At 49.1% G+C, this 19,373-nt stretch overlaps 6 protein-coding genes across 6 annotated transcripts; 5 read left to right on the top strand and 1 right to left on the bottom strand.

Moving 5' to 3' along the window:
• The first annotated feature begins 491 nt into the window (after positions 1 to 491).
• BDV27DRAFT_125329 (coiled-coil-helix-coiled-coil-helix domain-containing protein) lies at positions 492 to 1,557 on the top strand. Its single transcript, XM_032066297.1, has 4 exons — positions 492 to 872; positions 974 to 1,008; positions 1,154 to 1,268; positions 1,328 to 1,557. Exons 1-4 carry the CDS (start codon positions 823 to 825, stop codon positions 1,407 to 1,409), a joined length of 282 nt encoding a protein of 93 aa, XP_031929431.1. The 5' UTR covers positions 492 to 822; the 3' UTR covers positions 1,410 to 1,557.
• A 173-nt stretch (positions 1,558 to 1,730) lies between these two features.
• BDV27DRAFT_125328 (nitrogen permease regulator 3 family protein) lies at positions 1,731 to 4,671 on the top strand. Its single transcript, XM_032066296.1, has 2 exons — positions 1,731 to 2,819; positions 2,877 to 4,671. Exons 1-2 carry the CDS (start codon positions 1,751 to 1,753, stop codon positions 4,262 to 4,264), a joined length of 2,457 nt encoding a protein of 818 aa, XP_031929430.1. The 5' UTR covers positions 1,731 to 1,750; the 3' UTR covers positions 4,265 to 4,671.
• Positions 4,672 to 8,137: 3,466 nt separating this feature from the next.
• On the top strand, positions 8,138 to 10,506 carry BDV27DRAFT_143644 (La domain family; the record flags this gene model as incomplete). The annotated part of the gene is made up of 2 exons (XM_032070139.1): positions 8,138 to 10,345; positions 10,477 to 10,506. The coding sequence occupies 2 exons, from the start codon at positions 8,138 to 8,140 to the stop codon at positions 10,504 to 10,506; spliced, it is 2,238 nt and encodes a 745-aa protein (XP_031929429.1).
• A 2,156-nt stretch (positions 10,507 to 12,662) lies between these two features.
• Positions 12,663 to 14,199, top strand: BDV27DRAFT_92464 (SPFH domain-containing protein). Its single transcript, XM_032077961.1, has 2 exons — positions 12,663 to 13,226; positions 13,304 to 14,199. Exons 1-2 carry the CDS (start codon positions 12,730 to 12,732, stop codon positions 14,115 to 14,117), a joined length of 1,311 nt encoding a protein of 436 aa, XP_031929428.1. The 5' UTR covers positions 12,663 to 12,729; the 3' UTR covers positions 14,118 to 14,199.
• A 417-nt stretch (positions 14,200 to 14,616) lies between these two features.
• Positions 14,617 to 18,593, top strand: hir1 (putative histone transcription regulator Hir1). Its single transcript, XM_032077960.1, has 5 exons — positions 14,617 to 14,876; positions 15,005 to 15,079; positions 15,161 to 15,382; positions 15,450 to 18,194; positions 18,257 to 18,593. Exons 1-5 carry the CDS (start codon positions 14,840 to 14,842, stop codon positions 18,352 to 18,354), a joined length of 3,177 nt encoding a protein of 1,058 aa, XP_031929427.1. The 5' UTR covers positions 14,617 to 14,839; the 3' UTR covers positions 18,355 to 18,593.
• A 3-nt stretch (positions 18,594 to 18,596) lies between these two features.
• On the bottom strand, positions 18,597 to 19,326 carry BDV27DRAFT_125319 (uncharacterized protein). The gene is made up of 2 exons (XM_032066295.1): positions 19,073 to 19,326; positions 18,597 to 18,969 (listed from the first exon to the last, which is right to left on the bottom strand). The coding sequence occupies exon 2, from the start codon at positions 18,938 to 18,940 to the stop codon at positions 18,719 to 18,721; it is 222 nt and encodes a 73-aa protein (XP_031929426.1). The 5' UTR covers positions 18,941 to 18,969; positions 19,073 to 19,326; the 3' UTR covers positions 18,597 to 18,718.
• Between the last annotated feature and the right edge of the window lie 47 nt (positions 19,327 to 19,373).

Raw genomic sequence — 19,373 nt, 5'->3', positions numbered from 1 at the left:
CTGATATCACCACACTATCTGCCTTTTATCACATGAATATGTGCTATGTGCTTGGCTAACAGCTAAACGCAGGTTATGAAAATGGATGTGGCTTAGTTATTATGATACCCCAATACAATTCTTGCATTGTGAACCTTATCTTTCTCTGTAGCATGCCATTTGTGCAGTATTGGATATTGTAGTCACGGTAGAGTTCAATATAATTCGCCGTAAAATCTCTGAGCGTCCCAAAGCAGGATAGTGCAGCAGATATAACTCAATATACTCCGTACGGAGTACACTTGTTGAGGTCGCCTAGTAAGGAAGATCCTTTACCTGAATAAAATATTCACAGTACCTGGATTGGAGCAAAATTCCTGCATTCCCCGGAATATGTCTTTTACAAGGTCCCCCTGGCTAGCATACATGCATTCTACAGAAGACAGGGGAGGCAGAGGCTGTGCGGCAGATATGGGTTCAACTGTAGTAGATTTCGGTACAAAAGTACAGTTGTAGCATACCTAACATGCAAGGTACTCTCATCTAGCCCAACCTATGTACCATAAAATACAAACAGCTTCATTACGACACTTGCAGGTTGTGTATTCCGAATTACAACTTACATCGTGTCTGAAATCGTATCCATTCCATCCATGAGAATAGGTGAGTTTGCACCGTTTGTTTCAATCGTAGTCGGAGACCGACGGCGCCATTTTCCCAATCCAGACCATCAATTCCCGTGGCCGTATTATTTCCACACCTTCAATTTGTCAGTTCGATCGTTTCTCAGTTACTTCATTCTTTCCTCGTGGTTCCCCCGTTCGAATACAAGAAAAAATCACAATGGGTTTCGGAAGTCCAGGCAGTGGCGTCACTCCCACCAAGCCCACCCCGTGAGTTCCCTATATTCCCTCATTCTCCCTGGCGCATTAAGTAATGCAATATCATCCATGAAGCTATGGTTTCAAAAGTTGAAGGCTAACTTGCTATGCAGTCCCGAGCGCGGTAGTTTCCCGCTTGACCATGAAGGTATGGTTCCCTAATTCTGCAATCGATCCGACGTCCGTCCAACATCTCGATTTCGATCTTCCGACCCGCCGAAGTCTCGATGAAGTTACCGTCGATCATTTCGAAACCGAGAAAGCATGACGGTGCTAATATCTAATTGAATTAGGCGAATGCAAACACCTCATCGCCGGTTACCTGAAATGTATCAAGTCCCAGCGCGGTGTCAACGATGAGGAGTGCCGGAAGTTGGCTAAGGGATATCTGGCTTGTCGGATGGATAAGTACGGGCAATCTCGTCTGGGCCTGTTTATGGATGGTTGCTAACAGACGTCTGGTTTAGGAACTTGATGGCACCAGACGACTTCAAGAATCTGGGACTTATCTTCGACAAGGAAAACAAGAATGCCAATGAGAAGTCGTGATGTTGTCCAAGCTTGGTGCAGTTGTATGATACCATGTATGATGTTTAGATATCTTCTGTTCTCTTGGGCGTTGCCGGGTTGTGTATATATCTAGTTTCATTTGTACAATACGTCCACTCAAATAGGATAAAGTCATAAAGTTTCAAAACAGACATGTATTGGAGGTGATAAGTTACGCAATGTAGATCAACCAGTTGACGCGAGCCCATGCGGGGAAAGCCCAAATTGGGGGTCCAGCGGACGGGCAAACCCAATGAGCGCATCCATTACCTTAGCTTTATTAAAGTTGCAAACTAACACCACATCCCCAAACCCTCACACCTAAACTCGTAGCTCAACGAATGTCGTCAATCGCACGACCGCCAGACCCCTGTCTGGTCGCGATTATCTTAATCGTGCGCTCCCGCGCCGGCCCTCGCTTCGTGTTCCATTATCCCCCCAACCCCCTCAGTGAGAACGGGCTCCGCGCAGCACCCAAAGGCCGCCGCCCCTCACGCGCCAAATCCGCCAAGAGCAACGATTCCAGTTCCAGCGAAGAGTCTGGGACGACGTCCGATGAAGACGAGGAGGAGTCGCATGCCCAGAGTCAGAATGCGAGCACCACACATCTCGCCGGGAGCGCCTTGTCGGCTTCGCGACGGTGGAGCAATTTTGGCCTCGATGATCACGGTTCCATAGCTGCTTCGCCTGGGGGAGATTCGCAGCGTGCTGGGTCCATAGGTTCGGGTCGCGGGTTGCGGAAGCGTGGGGGCAATTCGGACGTCGAGGAAGATCCCGGGGCTGGGTCGGATAGACAAGAGGATGGGGCGGGGGCCTCAGGAGGGGGGCTCCGGCCACCGTGGGAGTCGTTGCTTGGATTGCAGGCTGATGTTTGGGAGAAGTTGCTGAGTCCGTCTCGGTCGTGGCATAAGCGGCGGTTTGAGGTCGGAATTAATGATCTGGCATTTGTTGGGTGGCCGGTCTTTGTTCGAGAGGATGGGACTTGGAGGAAACAGCGAAGGAAGAAGAAGAAAACCAAACCGGAGTGGGAAGGAGGCGAACTGGGTCATAATGAAACACCGGATGATGCGCGCGAGGATGCCGATGAGGCTATCGCTGCTTCAACAGAGACTTTGAGCCCGCATACGATGACGGCATCAGAATCTCAACGGGCATCGATGGGAAGCATTAGGAGTTCAAGGACGCTAAGTGAATTGTTGGATGGTGACGATAAGGATTCGATGACCATGTTCAATGTGGTCTTCGTATTGGACCCTCCGCTGTTGGAGTACTCCATGCGCATCCGAGAGATCTACGATAATATCATCAAGAAGTTTGCTAAAGCACTGAAGTGGGAGCAGGCGCGAACGGACTACGTCTGGCGGGAGGCTCAGCATATTTCGCATATCAAGGAAAAAGCGAAAGAGACAAGTAGGTTGCTGGGTTTTTGATTAGCTTCAACTAGAGCTCTGGCGCTAATGATTACAGGGACGTCTGTCAATACGCTCTACTCGGAACTCATCCACCATTCCTCCCTGGCAAGGGCAATTTACACAGTTTACAGTAACATTTCAGCGTCCAAGATCGCCTCCGTTTCGCTGAGCCCGGACGTATCTATTTCGCTTCAAATCCCACCTCTTACCTCAACGCCTTATCTCCCTGGGCCAAGCGACAAAGCGTACCCAGGTCTCTGGCTTACAACAGCAGATAGCGTTACCCCCGCTGACGACCCCACCGCTGATGAAAACACTGCTCCGCATCATGTGCTAGCTAAACACTTTGCGTTACTATTGCTTAGTGACGAAGCGACAATCCTCAAGGATGTAGAAGCGTCAGGGGGTGCTCTAGCTCCCGCCCTTGCTCACTATATCCGATGTTCCAGGCCGACGAAATCATTTGCCCAGATATCTGCTTTGTCAGGAATACCGCTTTCCACCATTCAGATGTTGGCGAGCCATCTAGTGTACTGGAGGCGAGCACGCGCCATCCCACCACTCCACCAGCGGGATGTGTATTTTGTCTCTCCGAACTGTGACCTCAGCAAACTAGAAGTAGCTACCGCCGCATACCAATTAGCGTTTCCAACCCTTCCCAGTCTACCGAAGATGTTGTCGGCCTTGAGTGGCACGCCTAGACCCTACGGAAGCTTTATTCCGAGTAAAGACCATAAAGAGGCCTATTTTGCGATCCTAGCATGGTTATTACGGGGAGGATGGGTGACTCAACTCCGAACGTTTGCGCGAGTCAAGGTGTCTCCAGAGATTAAAATGGCAGTGGAGAGGGCTCTTCGACGCGAGGAAGTGGACAAATACCTAAGCAAACAAGGATCATCCATACTCTCAGACAAGAGCAAACACGGTGGCGACACATCAGAGAATGACGATGACGATGCTAGCTCGTCTTCATCGTCCTCTCTCGCAAGCCAGGATAGCGGGGAGGAAACGCCAATGCCTGGCCGGTATAAACCTGACAGCAGACTACACCTCTCGCACTCACTACTAGACCAAGACACCTCCCTGAAAACGGCATCGTTGATTCTATTCCCCCATCGTGCCCCACCACTAGAGTCTCGGTGGCTCGATGAGATCGTTTCGCGATTCCCCAAACACCCCAGGTTCTCTCTGAAAGGACGAGCTAACATCGACGAGAACGACCCGGAACATGCAGGGCTTCGAACCGCAATGAAGGACTTGTGGCCTGTCTACATTAAGTACTTCAATGGAATGGATGCTCTCGAGAAGGTTCCGGTGCGTGAGAACCTAAAGCGCAAACTGGTGTGGCAGGTCCTCACGCGTCTGGGACTGGTCACCGGCTCGCTGACATCCATCGAATTGGACCCCAATGAACAGGTGTTGATCGGTGTGAGACATTGGTAGTGATTGACGACGTGACTTATGTAATGACTGCACGATACGATACATACAGAACCATGTATATCCATAATAATCGCAATGCCTAATTGATATCCCTCTCCTCCAACAATCTGACCTATCGGCATTCCGGAAATAGAATCCAGACCATCAAGATTTGACTAATCCAATCTCCACAAATATCGATCATGTGATATCCCGGACCTTTCGGCCGCAAAGCCCATTGAAAACAGCGGATCCGAAGAATTCCGAACCATATCCCCTTTGACCCCGAGCCTCAGCCCTAATAACCTTGCGCTAAGCGACCGTTCAGAATTCCCATTTTCCCTCCTTTGAACTGGCTAACCGCATAGGTAAAGTAGCGAGAGCAAGGAACCTCGTTCTTCCGCCTCGGCATCTACGGCTACTGCCATTGGTGCATGGGTTATGCAGTGGGATGTGAGGAACAGAAACCTTCATCCCCACGGCATACGCCGGAAGCGCATACAAATGCGTTCATGTATCACGTGTGGGTTTCCTGGGCCTTCCGAATATACCGATCTGTATATAATTAGTCCAGTACGGAGCTGCTGTATCATTTAGATTGGTTTCTGAATTACTGGTATATTAAGAAGCACATAGCCTATCACTTTCTGCAAGTATCAACGCTAAACCAGACCAGACAAATATTTTGATTAAGTTAGGGATTGAGCATAAGATCTGTTTGAAGATGTGTGACGGATACATACACCACTTATGGTAATGGGATGAAGAAATTTAATGTTGAAACCATGTTTCGAGGGGAAAAGCGATTCAGTTACCCGGCACGATTAAAACATGGGTGGTTTTACAGAAACCGGTCATTGTCATGGATTCACCGCACGTGAGTACTATTTTACAATGTCCCCATATCTGCTAATTTGTAGTACGTAATTGGCAAGCCATGGGGGAGCGCGGAGGGGTGAATTTAGTCAAGTGTATTCGAGAGAATCTCAACTCGATTCACCCATTTGTATGAATTGTTGGTTGCTATGGTTCGCTGTGCCTGTGGTTGTCCGGGCTTGTAATATTGTTAGACTTGCTTTGACAGGTGCCCCACTGGTATGTAAACTCATTACATTCAAGAACCGACTGTGCCTTTATATGCATGCCTCAGGTAGGAGTACGTATTCATGTACTGGTATGACTCCTGATTCTCCTGTCGCATACCTAGCATTAAGAACAACAAAGAATGGAAATAAAGTTTAATAAAATAGGAAAGGGGAAACAGGAACAAAAAGTAAAATGTCAGAGTTTTTTTTTAAAAAAAAATGATCAGCATTCTATATACTCCGCACATCCGGTATATGTATTGTAGATATCGGGATCATTGATTTCGAGAAATACTCTAGAACAAGAAGTAGCGTCCCATATATTATCGCTCTCTAGAATCCAGGCACATGACATCACTGAAAGTCGTTGTTAGAATTTAATTGTTCTGCTGTACGACCAACGTCTTTCCAATGATACAGGGCGTTTTTCCCCCAAAGTGTATAGTTACATACATGGCTAGCACCTAGAGGGGTTCTTCTCTGGGTATAATAACCCACTCATTGATCACAGGCTACCCCTCCATAAGCCCCTCCATCATATTGCGCGATACGCCTGTGTCACTCAAGTCGCTTCAATTGTACTTTGAGTAGACCGTTTCGTTAATTATTAGTCGGCTACGGTTGGTTCTGCATTCTTTGCTTTTGGTTGGGTTGATCACCTGCGGTCCTATCAAGCTGTAACGCTTATCTTGCATATCCAAAGATGACTGGTTTGGCGGCTAGAATTGGCGCAGTAAGGGACATATTATGATCTCTATACTTGACGTTGGGCTTATTTGGTGGAAGAAGATGCACGTACCAAGATTGTGACCGTCTCGAAATTAAGGTATGGAGGGGGAAGCGCGGATCTATAGACATCTCGGCAATGTGCTCGCGTAGTGCTTGGTTCACAATCATTGAACAGGGAAGAATGACCTTTTTTGTCCAGGGTATCTATCGAGCAAAAAAAAAAAAAAAGATCTGGCGCAGTACATTCGTTGTTCTTACTACAAACGGTAAAAGTCCAGCCGATAAGATTGTTGCTCATGGAAATACATTGTAATCATTGATACCTACATACTTTACCTTGACACAGTATAGTCCTGCGCATTATATACTTTCCTGTAAGTCGAGGGATATAAAAGGGAAAGGTGAGATGCAGAGAATGTTGGACCAGAGATTCATGAACAAGGTCCTTTTTTTTTTCTGTCTTTTTGCTCTCCTTTTTTTCTTTTCACATTTCTAGGCAGCGAAAACGGTGGTTCATGCCCCCCCCACAGAAGCCCTGAAGTCCACTAAAAGACAGTGCCTAAGGTAAGAGGAACAAACGGACGTACGGGAGACACCGATTACAATTACAAGTTTTCATTTTTTTCCCTTTTTTTTTTTTTTTTTTACTGTCCCTCTCTTTGCGACTGTACAGAGTAGTAACCACTAACAAGTGACGAACCCCATCTTTAGACGCGGGAAAATACTTTGGGAAACTTTTTTTTTTTTGTCCACAATATTACTTTCAAACTTGTATTTTCCTTCGGCTTTTCTTCCACGGCCCTCTAAATTATTATTGTTATTTTTTTTTTTTTGTTAATTTCCTACTTTCTCACACATTGTTCTATTTCCTCTCCTCCTTCTTTCTTTTCCCTTTACTTCTCTTTTGCCCATTTTCGTTTCCCCCCCCCTCCTCCCCTCCCCTCTTCTCCCCTCTTAAACACACTTCTGGGTGTTGTCTACCCTTCATTCTCCCTCCAACTTCGTCATCGACCGTCATACTGTTGGTGGTGTAGTACTGTCTGTAGTGAGGTTGTGCTCACACTTCTAGTGCTCATCTTCCGTTATCCGATCTTCTTGTTCCCACGTCCTGCATTTCGCGGGAGGTTTTGCTTTCTAGGGTACATTGACCGGTTACTCCCTTGAATTTTTTTAACCTTTCTCCGCACGAGTTCTACCTCGAAGTTTCTCGTTTGCAGTTTCCAACCTTTCTTCTCTTGCTTTGTTCTTACAACTCTTCCCTCGCAGGGTTTATCTCACTCTCGAAGTCGAGCTCCCCAAAATTATTCCGTTAGCGTCGACGCCCACGTGCAAAATCGCGCTTTTCTACGCTTCACAAGGGGCAACGCCAACGAGGTCCTCTCGCCTTCCGACGTAAATCGTCTCCATTCTGTTACGTTCCAACTGTTCAGCTGGTGTAATTCGCATCTGCAAGGCTTTTGAATTTGCCGACGGACCGAATTTCGAGCCGCACAAACTGAGTGAGTTTTATGTTGGTTTGCAGCATTTGACGAACCTACGCACGAAGACATCGTGCTTATTATTCGAATTCTGCAACTATAGACACCGTTCTCCTGTCGAGGTTTATACCCTTCGTACGACGGTTTACTCGTCTCGGACGTCATTCAAGTCGACCTTGAAAACGAACCGAACCGGCCTGAAAAAAAAAAAAAAAAAAGTTAAACACAGCCATACCGATGCGATTCGTCTTGTAGGTGGCTTTGTATACCCAAGTGAAACGCATCAATCTCTACGCTCTACTCTCTGCGATAACGAAGAACATCCTCGTTCTTTCCTGACCGGTTAATCGGACAGTTCCACGAATTGCATACCCAGTAGGAGTGATCTCCTGTGACAGGAAGTTGCAGTTTGGTGGGGTAGTAAGAAGGCGGAAGTTGATTCTTCTAATAACTATCGGTGTCAGATCTGTTTCGCCTTAGTTGGCCTGACCAGGTTTTCTTGATCGGAGTTGCCATTCAAGGCCCCCGTTCTCTGGCAGAACTTGAGTCCCCTCATTTACTTTCTTCAACGGATATTTTAGACCTTTTCAATACCAAAAACAATGGCTGCTACGTTTTCTTATGCCCAAGCTGCTAAGGGCGTCGCCCCCGCACAACCGTCAGCGAAGACAGCAGAACCGAACCAAGGCTCGAAACTAGAGGAGCAGGCTGCGAGCACTCCTGAAGCTGGAAACACTGAGCCTGTGAAGACGGAGGAGTCTCAGGAAGCAGAAAAGGCTCCTGCCAACTCCGAGAAGGATTTGGAACCCACGGCTGTCGAAAGCTCCAAGGCCGATGTGTCAGGAACTTCCTCCCCTAGCCTAGGCACTTCTTCAACCTCGACGTTACCGAAAGATGACGAGGGCTCAAATACACCGAACGGCACTTCCGAATCCACATGGGATAAGCAGTCCCAGGCCTCGGCAACTGACAAGCAAAGCAATGGAACTGAGAATGCTAAAGAGAAGTCTGCCGAGAAGGAGAAGAGCGAGCCACCCAAAGAGCTCAAGGCTGCTCCTCTTCCTGCAGTGAATATCTGGCATCAGAGGAAAGAGGCTCAGGAAGCCAAGGCTAAGGCCATTGCCTCGAAGCCCGCTGGCCCTGCTGGCAAGACTGGCACTTCTAAGACCGGTTCTGCGACTTCTTCGGTCTCCGGAGATGCTCAACAGGACCAGTCAAAGGCTGGCTCAAAGAAGAAGGGAGGAGATGTGGAAGGTGCCAAGGACAGAAGATCCAAAGGACGCGATGATGCTGCATCTCTCCCTCCTGTGGGAGATGCCGCTTTGTGGCCCACCCCTCAAAGTGCCCAGGGTGAGGAGAAGAAGAAGTCTGACAAGAGCCCTGTTATCCGCCCCTCTGGCAAAGAGAAGTGGACCCCAGTCCCTTACGTGCCTACTGCTGTTTTTACTACTCCTCTTCCTTCTGCTGCCCGCCGCGGTGGAAGAGCTCCCCGTGCTGGAAGGGACGGCGCCCGCAACGGAACTCATGGTTCTGCCGCAGCTGCGGATAAGGCTACTGCTGGTCAGGTAGCTCAAGGCTCTGCCACCAAGCAGGCTGCGCCCGGTGAGAGGGGAAGAAACGAGCCCAACTCGGCTCGTGCGAACTCCCTTCCAGCCCCGTCCAGGCGATCCAACAGCGCCGATGCTGGAATGGGAGACTCCCGCAAGAATCAAGCAACGGACCGCAACCGTGGACCCAAGGGCAGTGACAATGCCAACATCCCGCCAGCCGGTAAGCATGGCCACGGAGGTGATAGCTTCCGTCATCATCGTGAAGGCAAGGGATTCTCCAGGAATCACGACGCTACGCACAAGGGCGGCGATCACAACTCCAAGAACCCCCACTTGCCTGTGGATTCACAGGCTAACCCTCGCTCAGGCTCCTCCCACGAACGTCGCTTCGAAAACGGCTCCAAGTCGGCAGAATTTGGTGGCTTCCATGATCGCAAAGATAAGGACATTCCCCGCGAATCGCGTGCCGACAGAGGTCGTGGCTCTCACCGTGGCCGTGGCGGTTTCAGCGGCTCTCAGAACTCTCACTATCCTAACAACCATATGTCTCATAATGGTTTCATGCACCCCAAGTCCTTTGGCTTCGGTGAGCGCCGGTCACAACAGCATAGCTCCGGAGGCCACAGGATGTCTTTGAGGTCGCCTTCCTTGCCAAACTCTGGTTCCATGTATGGTGTCTATCCTTTCCCTACAGACATCAACACCATGTATGGCTACCAGCCAGTACACCCTGGCCCCATGACGGCTGTCCCCTACCAGCAATATATGGAGCCCTTCTCCCTTATGAGCATGATCTCGATGCAGCTTGAGTACTACTTCTCCGTGGATAACTTGTGCAAGGATTTGTTCCTTCGGAGACATATGGACTCTCAGGGCTACGTCCCATTGGCCTTCATTGCTGGTTTCAAGCGTATCAAGACTCTGACCGAAGACTTCGAACTTCTTCGCCACGTCTCCCGCCAACTGAGAAATGTTGATTATGTGCAGAATGAAGATGGCATTGATAGGCTGCGCCCGAGAGAGAAGTGGGATCAGTGGGTCCTTCCTATTGACCAGCGCGAACCCACCGCTCAGCACGACGGACCTAGCAAGTCGGATGAGACTACAGCGGCGCAGAATCATGTCGATGGCGCAGTTAACGGATCGGCACCAATTGTCAATGGAACTGGCGAAGCTCCAGTCTCGAAGACGGCATTGTCTTCCGCCGCACCAGAGTTTTCGCCTTCCAAGGCCGTGGAACCCCAAAATGAAGCTGCAACTGTAAGAATCCCCTACGATGCCTATCCCCACAGCCTAGTCGAAAATTTGCCGATTGTAGTCGGTATATTATGCCATTCTAGTTCACTACAATCACATACTCCCCACCCTCTTTCTTGCTTGTCATGCATTAGTTAACACCTTCCGAACAGCCGGCGAACTAGCTTATTTCCTTTGCAAGCTTTCCACTTCTCCCAGCATCTCGGAGGTCGAATTCTCAAGGTTTGTATTGCAGTTAAACGCTGGTTTCTGCTGTTGCTAATCCACTTGCCGTCAGGATATGAGTTCTATTTCAACCATTGTTGAAGGTCTCCCAGAATAGTACTGAAGTTTAACTGCCGACTTACTGGGAGAGGGGAACAACACTCAGCTTGAGTTTACATCCTCCGATTTTTCCGACGAATCCAATAATTCTTTTCTTTCTTTCTTTCTTTTTTTTTTTTTTTTTTCGAGGACGAGTTCTTGACGAACGAAGTTTTAACGGTAACTCGCCACGGTGACCGTGATATGGATGTTCCGTACCAATTCTGGTCGCATTTCTTGGTCCAAAATTTCAAAGCACAAATGTACAATGAATTTAAGAGTCTAGCGTTTGATGATATTGCACGAGACGTCAGCAACGGTTTCAACAGATTGATTACTTTTACGGTTCTTTTTCTGTCGAGCAATGGGGTTTTACCTGATGGGGTCATCTGCGACCTTGTTGATCTAGGTGGCAAAGAGATTTCCAAGTGTCGGGGAGTGCGCGGAGTCCTACAGACCTTACGTTCGGCCTGGCAGAGTTGATCTCTCGTTACCGGAAATCGCAGAAAGATCGACTGTATTCTGGGTGTTAGCCTAAGAGCCGAGCTGGAAAAGTGATTTTGTTCGTTTCTTTTTTCCTTTATTGACCATCTATGTTTTCTCGTGGTTCATCATGACTTGCATTACTATCTGTCAGCTTTTGCATTTACGCTTGTCGAATCGCCGATGACGATCTTCCAGCGAAGTGGGTTGATATATGCGCATTCCGTCTCGGCTTTTTTTTCTTCCCTTTTTTTTTCCCCCTTCTAGTTCCCCATTTTGCTTTAGTCATGGGAGGTTTCTAAAATTCTGGAGTCCGGGCATGTTTTACTGGGCAGTATCTTCTGCAGTTTCCATTTGATGCTTGCTTCTGTGGTGCGCCGGGCTGAACTTCTTTCCCACGACCATAGATTGTTCATCCGGATTCTTTCTAATATGCGATAATGTTTCTTGATTATTCTAGTATGAATGGAAGAAAAAACCAGCAAAAGACAAAAAAAAAAGACTATTCTTGCTTCATTATGGGGCCCTACGGAGTTACAAAGGAGACAAACACATTGCAACGAGTACTCGGTCCACGCAGCCATTATTTTCGCACGGTTCACGGCATCTCTTCTCATGAGTTTCTAACTTTCACCTGTTTATATTGTTGGGCGCGACGGGTTTCACTTCAAACGGAAAAGGGGTCTCAGTATCTCGGATGGTAATGTGATATCCATTGCATAGTATTCTCTTTATTCTTGATATTCCCTTGCATTTGTCGGTTTGGTGTAGTTTGGGTAAGGGAAAACAGTTTAATTTGGGCTTTAATTCGAGATTCGTTACTGCAAGACTTGCCTTACGATGTCGAGGTCCTATAGCATTCCCGTTTGTATATCAATATCTGTTTTTTTACATCTAAAACAGTGCTTTTTCCTATGTCATTACGCTGCAGCTATGTTGTACTACCTCCGGAATATTCCTCGGTGAAGCAAGTTACTTTGCTGTACGGAGTACCCCGCAGTAAATGACCAGTTGAGGCTTTGTAGCTCTTTGACCAGTCGTATGGTAGCCGAGGCTATCAGGTTGCAGGGCGTCGCCATTTACCCAATCACCTGGAGCTCTATATAACAACGCACATAGTATACGCTTCTAATATCCTTGTGTCTACCTGTAGGACCCTGCAGATCCCTTTTCGCCGCTGATAGTAAGATGTAAGTTCCTGCGAGTTTGCTTGATGGTTGAGTACTAGTAGAAATATATTTGACGCTGCCAGCGATAGCAACTGTTGTTAGTTATACCGGACTGTTCGCAGTTTCATTCACAACTATCCAGGAGAGACACTCCCTTGACGTGAATATCTGTATTACTAAGATAATGTTTAAGACGTACAAGAACTTCCTTGCAATTACTATGACGGCACATACTGGTAGAAGGTTCCAATCGTCACGGTTTGATTGTATACGATGACTCAGCATAGTATATGCCTCAGGCACGGATTCCCGCAAGTTGACCCGTAGCTTCAGCTTCATCCGAAGGCCCCCAGACTGGTTTCCAGCGTCCAACCGTCTTGACACCCAATCATTGCCCTGTAGGGACCAATTCAAATATTCCTGCCTATCACAATGGATGTGGCATCTAGGCAGTCGTCGAGGCTGCTCCGGTCCTCCCCCAACGCCATCACGCCCCGTTTACTCCAGAACCCTCGTCTTCCTGTCTCCGCACTCACAGCTACGAATAACTTGAATAGCGTTCGACGACGAAATGTTTCTTCCACACCCCGGAGCCTTGCCCCCGAATCACTGCTGAACTTTGGGGCTGGGTCGCAATCTGGGGGACCCCCTACCTACTTCTCCAATCGCTCTGCGCTCCCCATGAACACGGTTATTCGATTCGTCCCTCAACAGACAGCATGGATCGTGGAGCGGATGGGAAAATTTCACCGGATCTTGGAGCCCGGTCTTGCGCTTCTGATTCCATTCATTGATCGGATTGCCTATGTCAAGAGCTTGAAGGAATCGGCCATCGAGATCCCGAGTCAAAATGCTATTACGGCGGATAACGTCACACTAGAGCTGGATGGTGTGCTGTATACGAGAGTGTTCGACGCGTATAAGGCGAGGTGAGTTTTCTTTGCGCCTCTCAGTGTGGGGTTGTGGAGTTGGAGCTAGGCTGACATATGGCTTTTGACCATGATAGCTACGGTGTGGAGGATGCGGAATATGCCATTTCCCAACTTGCTCAGACGACTATGCGTTCGGAGATCGGCCAGCTTACACTCGACCACGTTCTGAAGGAGCGCGCGACGTTAAATACCAACATCACGCAGGCTATCAATGAGGCGGCACAGGACTGGGGTGTTGTTTGTCTTCGTTATGAGATTAGAGATATCCATGCACCGGAGGGCGTTGTCGCAGCCATGCATCGCCAGGTTACGGCTGAGCGGTCGAAGCGGGCGGAGATCCTCGACTCCGAGGGTCAACGGCAGAGTGCGATCAACATCGCTGAGGGTCGGAAGCAGTCCGTGATCCTGGCTTCGGAGGCTATGCGGCAAGAACAGATCAACCGTGCCACTGGTGAGGCGGAAGCGATCTTGCTGAAGGCACAGGCTACGGCGAGGGGTATTGACGCCGTCGCCAAGTCTATCGCGGCTGATAAGGAGAATGCCCATGGAGCTCTTAGCCTGAGTGTGGCGGAGAAGTATGTAGACGCTTTCTCCAACTTGGCTAAGGAGGGCACTTCGGTTGTCGTGCCCGGAAACGTTGGTGATATGAGTTCAATGGTTGCGAGTGCCATGGCTATCTACAAGAATGTCAACCAGGGCCAAGCGCACAACATTGCCGCGAAGACCCTGGGAGTGGAACCCATTCAGGACCAGGCTTCCCACAACACCTCAGACAAAGCATCTGAACTAGACCATGAGGTAAAAGCGGAAGTCGAGGAGACCACTCATGAAAATGTCGCAGAGGAGGTACTCGATGGCTTTAATGAGGCTAGCCAGCAGAGGAGATAATTTGGATTGATGGACTGTACTATTTCCCTCTACAGGCCTAACGCCCTTCTCTGACCTCTTTCTTATCCACTGCTACCTCTAGTCCTTTTTTACGATTATTTTTCGGATGTGTACGAAATACCTATCCCTACCACACTGTACCTTTATTATCACCCCTCTTCAGTTATTTATTTTTCATTGCCCGACATTTCTTTAGGATGTGCTTGGAATAAGCACCTTGGGAAAAGCTTGTGGTCATTGCCTGTTTAGCGTATCGTCGAGTTATTTGAGGAGAGTGTGATCTCTGTTCAACCGAAGTGTCATGTATAGTAGACGAGTGGGTTGAGAAATCGATTCCTGTGTGATTGAATAGTTCAGTAAGGTAGTGATCAGGCACCAGTAAAGGAAGTGCCTGAGGATCCCCAGGCGGAGAAAGCAAAGCACGGATCACCCGGCCTGCCGCTTTACTCCTTCGGGAGATCGCGACTTTTCTGAAGATCGGCGCGCACTCCATTGTTCGCGTTACTGGACTTTATCTCCTGAACCGGAGAGACAATCTTCTTATACCAAGTCTATCGGGTCCCACCCTTCTAGCTCAGAAAGGACACCTCGGATCCGATGATTGTGGACGCGGTTGCTTTGCGATGCCCCAAATAAGCTATCCTTTATTCACGTCAACTTTCCTATGATCCTGCGCACAAGGGATTCGTACAGGATAAAAAGAAAGCAGCACAGTTGTTGCGATGCATATCATAAAACCCGTTTGGCTGACGCACGGAGGTATTCACCAATCTGTCTACATATTTTCAGCGTTTTATTCACCACCGTGCCCTCTTTCGAGACCGATGGGATACAAATTTACATTGCTGAGTCGAAATAGCTAACACCTTTTCCCCGTTGCCTTACAGGTGAGAGGAAGGATTTCGAGGTTTACAGTTGCGATGTGTCGCCCGATGGAAGTCGTTTAGTTACAGCTGCTGGAGGTTGGTTTTCCGTGCCCTACGTTACCCCTCCGCCGCAGACCGCTCGATTGGACTGGTATTGACTTCTTTCGAATCAAATAGATGGATACGTTCGGATATGGTCGACGGAAGCTATCTGCAATACGGATGACCCTGCCGTTGCTAGTAAGCCAAAGCAGCTGGCGTCGATGAGCAACCACTCCGGTACGATTCATACAGTTCGGTTCTCGCCAAACGGGAAGTACCTTGCATCAGGGGCGGACGATAAGATTGTTTGTATTTACACGCTGGATGCGAATCCTCCGTCGCATGCTACAACATTTGGTGGGTGCTGCTTTCGAGTCTCATGGCTCGTTCGGGTTAGAAGCGGCGGCTGATACGTTGTACATAGGGTCGAACGAGGCACCTCCTGTGGAAAACTGGCGCACGGTCCGGAGATTGATAGGCCACGATAATGACGTTCAAGACTTGGGCTGGTCCTACGACTCTTCTATCCTGGTGTCTGTCGGATTGGATTCTAAGGTGGTAGTGTGGTCAGGGCATACATTTGAAAAGCTGAAGACGATTTCCATACACCAGAGTCATGTCAAAGGGATAACTTTCGATCCAGCTAACAAGTATTTTGCTACGGCAAGCGATGATCGCACCGTCCGAATCTTCCGTTTCACCTCTCCTGCTCCGAACTCGACCGCTCATGATCAGATGAACAATTTCGTCCTTGAACAGACCATTTCCGCACCTTTCGCCAACTCCCCTCTAACTGCTTATTTCCGTCGATGTTCATGGTCGCCGGATGGTATGCACATCGCCGCTGCAAATGCCGTCAACGGACCGGTCAGTTCCGTCGCGATAATCAACCGTGGATCCTGGGATGGGGACATAAACCTGATCGGACACGAAGCTCCTGTGGAAGTGTGTGCATTTTCTCCGCGACTGTATGCCAGTCAGCCGGTTGACAAACAAGCGATGGATAGTCAACATGGTGCACAAAACCTAGTGACCGTCATTGCTTGTGCTGGAGGAGATAAGTCCCTTAGCATCTGGATCACCAGTAACCCAAGGCCGATTGTGGTTGCTCAGGAGCTTGCCGCCAAATCTCTATCTGATCTGGCTTGGAGTCCCGACGGAAAATGCCTTTATGCAACAGCACTGGATGGCACGATACTTGCAGTCCGGTTTGAGGACGGTGATCTGGGATATGCAACAGCTATGGAGGAGAACGAGAAGTCGCTTACCAAATTCGGCACTAACAGAAGAGGCGCCGGTATCACAGAGACTCCGGATGGATTGCTACTTGAGGAAAAGAGCAAGGCTGGCGAGATCAAAGATGTCGAAGGACGAATGGGTGCCCTGATGGGTGATGACCAGGCCGATAATCTAACCAACGGAAAGCCCGCGCCTCTACCTTCTAATGCCCCAACCCCTGCACGGGCATCATCTCCCGCCCCAGATACGCCGAAGAACCAGCCAAACGGGACCTCAACGCCGTCGGCTCCAGAACCGGAGAAGCCGGATCCGTATCAAGCAAAACTTGAGAGATTGAAGCAGCGCCCTACTTACACTAAGGACGGCAAGAAGCGTATTGCCCCTCTTTTGGTATCTGGCGCAGGTGCAGCTGAGTCCTCCCTGCCTCAGGCTCGTTTGATGGCCTCGGTTAGCAGCCAAGTGAAGGCCGATACACCTCAGTCTATTGTCGATCTCTCTAAGCCCTTCGACGGTTTACCCAAGGGGGGCCTCGCCACGCTGCTCTTTGGGAATAAGCGCAAGCTCGCGCAGCTGGAGGAGGACGATGATGGGCATGTGGAAAAGCGCGTCGCATTGGCAAGTCAGAATGGTGCTACCCCTCTTCTTACGAACACTCTAGATGGCCTTCTCCCTGCACGACCGCAACCCGCCCCTGCCGGTCAACAACCGACACCAGAGTTTATTCGACCTGCGGTGACGAATCCTTGTATGGCCATGAGCCAGGTACGACTAGCCGTGCCAAAAGTCCGAAACCAGATCCTTCGAGCCATTGATCCTAATGGGAAACCGACTGAACCACCAAGTGCGTCAGGAGAGTCCAATAAATCCCGCGTTGACGTTGTCTTTGAAGCTCGCAACCCGTCCGCCGCTAGCCTGACTGGCCGCGCAGCAGATCGGGAGCCGGTGCGGCTCACACTCTTCCGAGGGGAGCAGCCCCTGTGGCAAGATTTCCTTCCACGGACGGTCCTTCTCGTGACTGGCAATCAGAGCATGTGGGCTGCGGCCTGTGAAGACGGGTCAGTCTACATCTGGACTCCAGCCGGTCGTCGTCTTGTCAGTGCGCTCGTGCTTGAGGCACAGCCGGTAATCTTGGAATGCAATGGGCCATGGATCCTTTGCATATCAGCCGTTGGGATGTGCTATGTCTGGAATGTTAAACACCTTTCTTCTCCTCATCCGCCTATTTCCCTTCAACCGGCACTGGATGCGGCAATCCACATGCTGGGCGCACACCCCTCAGCCGCGCCGGCAATCACTAACGCACGGATCAATTCCGAAGGCCGAATCGTGGTCGCCATGTCGAATGGGGAGGGTTACTCTTATTCGCCTTCCATGTTTACGTGGCAGCGGATCTCAGAGCCCTGGTGGGCTGTCGGCAGTCAGTACTGGAACACCACCGAAGCGCCGGTGGGCAATCTCCAGACTGCTGAAGCGCAAAAAGACAAGGACGCAAAGGCTGCGGTGTCAGCCGGAATTATTCCATTCTTGGAACGCAACACGACCAGCGAGACGCTACTCCGCGGACGCGCATACTTCCTCCAACGGTTGATCAAGGTACTTCTCTCCCGCGAGGGCTACGAGAGTTTCGAATCGAGCGTATCTATTGCCCATCTGGAAAACAGACTTGCGGCAGCATTGTCCCTCGGAGCCAAGGAGGAGTTCCGGCTGTACCTCTCGATGTACGCCAAGCGGATAGGAGCAGAGGGCCTCAAGATGAAGGTGGAGGAATTGCTAAAGGGCTTAATTGGCGGGTTGTTTGAAGAAGATGAGACTGGAACTGCCCGGCGCCTGCAGGAGAACGAACAGGAAGACCGAAACTGGCGAGAAAGTTCAGAGACCCTCTGTGGCTGGCCGCGAGAGGTGTTATTGAAGGAGGTCATTCTGGCACTGGGTAAGCTTCTAACCTCCCTGGGACGTATTAATGGGTCTCATACTGATGCGAACATTGTCCAGGCAAACACCGAGATCTTCAGCGGGTAACGGTACCATATGCCAAGCTACTGGGAGTTGTAGTTGGCGAGTCGGATGCGGGCGATGCCATGGAAACATGAGCATCCAGACATGAAGCCTTGTCTCTGGTGTTTTTTGGCGTTTCTTCATGAGGGGTTATACTATGGAACTGGGTGGCTTACTTCTCCGTGGAGAAGCTTGACTTTTCGATTTCTCTAATAAAATGGAATGACGATTCCTGCGTCTTTTAACATGTGTTATAGTATATTATATCATGGCCGTGAATCTTTTATCATGCTTCAAATTACTGAAATATGGATAGCGAACCTCTACATTGAAGTCCTTTCTTGAACAACACTCTCATTGCATCGCTATATAATCCAGAAAAACAACAACAATATCAACAACAACAATAATAATAATAACAATAACAACAGCAGTAGTACCAAACACTACCCAGGTTCATTACCATGGGAGGCTAGGGATCCAGATACAAGTCCCATCATGCTGCTCCCCGCAGTTCGAGCAGAACAGGTTATGAGACGGACTAGGATTCTTCGGTCCATGCTGCAAGACATCAAGCATGAAGTCGTGACTGTGGATACCCACTGCGAGAGCATTGTGGACTAGGTCATCGAGGCCAGAGTGCTTTCCGCAGTGGGCGCAGACACGACGCTCCTGGGCCATGATATTGCCGCGGAGGGTGATGGCATCAGCTGTGTTTTCTTAGTTGATTCTCTTCCTCATCCTAAGGCTTGAAACGAGGAATTGAGTTGTGTAGAATGAAGAAATGAAAAAAAGGGAAAGAGGGAAACGTACTCTTAGTCTTCAACAAAGATTGTTGCTGCTGTTGCGGGCCATCTTGAACTTTCCTTATTTTGCTTTGGTCTTGGTTGATAGAAGATGATTTTTTTTTGGGTATTAGAAGAGAAGAGAAGAGGATTATTGTCCTTGTTCTTGTCTTGAAGGATGAATATAGGTAGGGCTTTATGGACCTTTCCTATACCCTGGTTCTCACCACCTTGGGTACAACATCTCATCTCATATTTGAGCTCACATGTCGTGCTTGTATGTTTTCTTTTCTTTTCTTTTCTTTTCTTCTCTTTTTTTTTTTTTTTTT

Source organism: Aspergillus caelatus, assembly GCF_009193585.1.
Source record: "Aspergillus caelatus strain CBS 763.97 unplaced genomic scaffold BDV27scaffold_52, whole genome shotgun sequence".
Lineage (NCBI taxonomy): Eukaryota > Fungi > Ascomycota > Eurotiomycetes > Eurotiales > Aspergillaceae > Aspergillus > Aspergillus caelatus.
The sequence above is the reverse complement of the archived record's forward strand: the minus strand, read 5'-3'. Positions and strand labels throughout refer to the sequence as shown.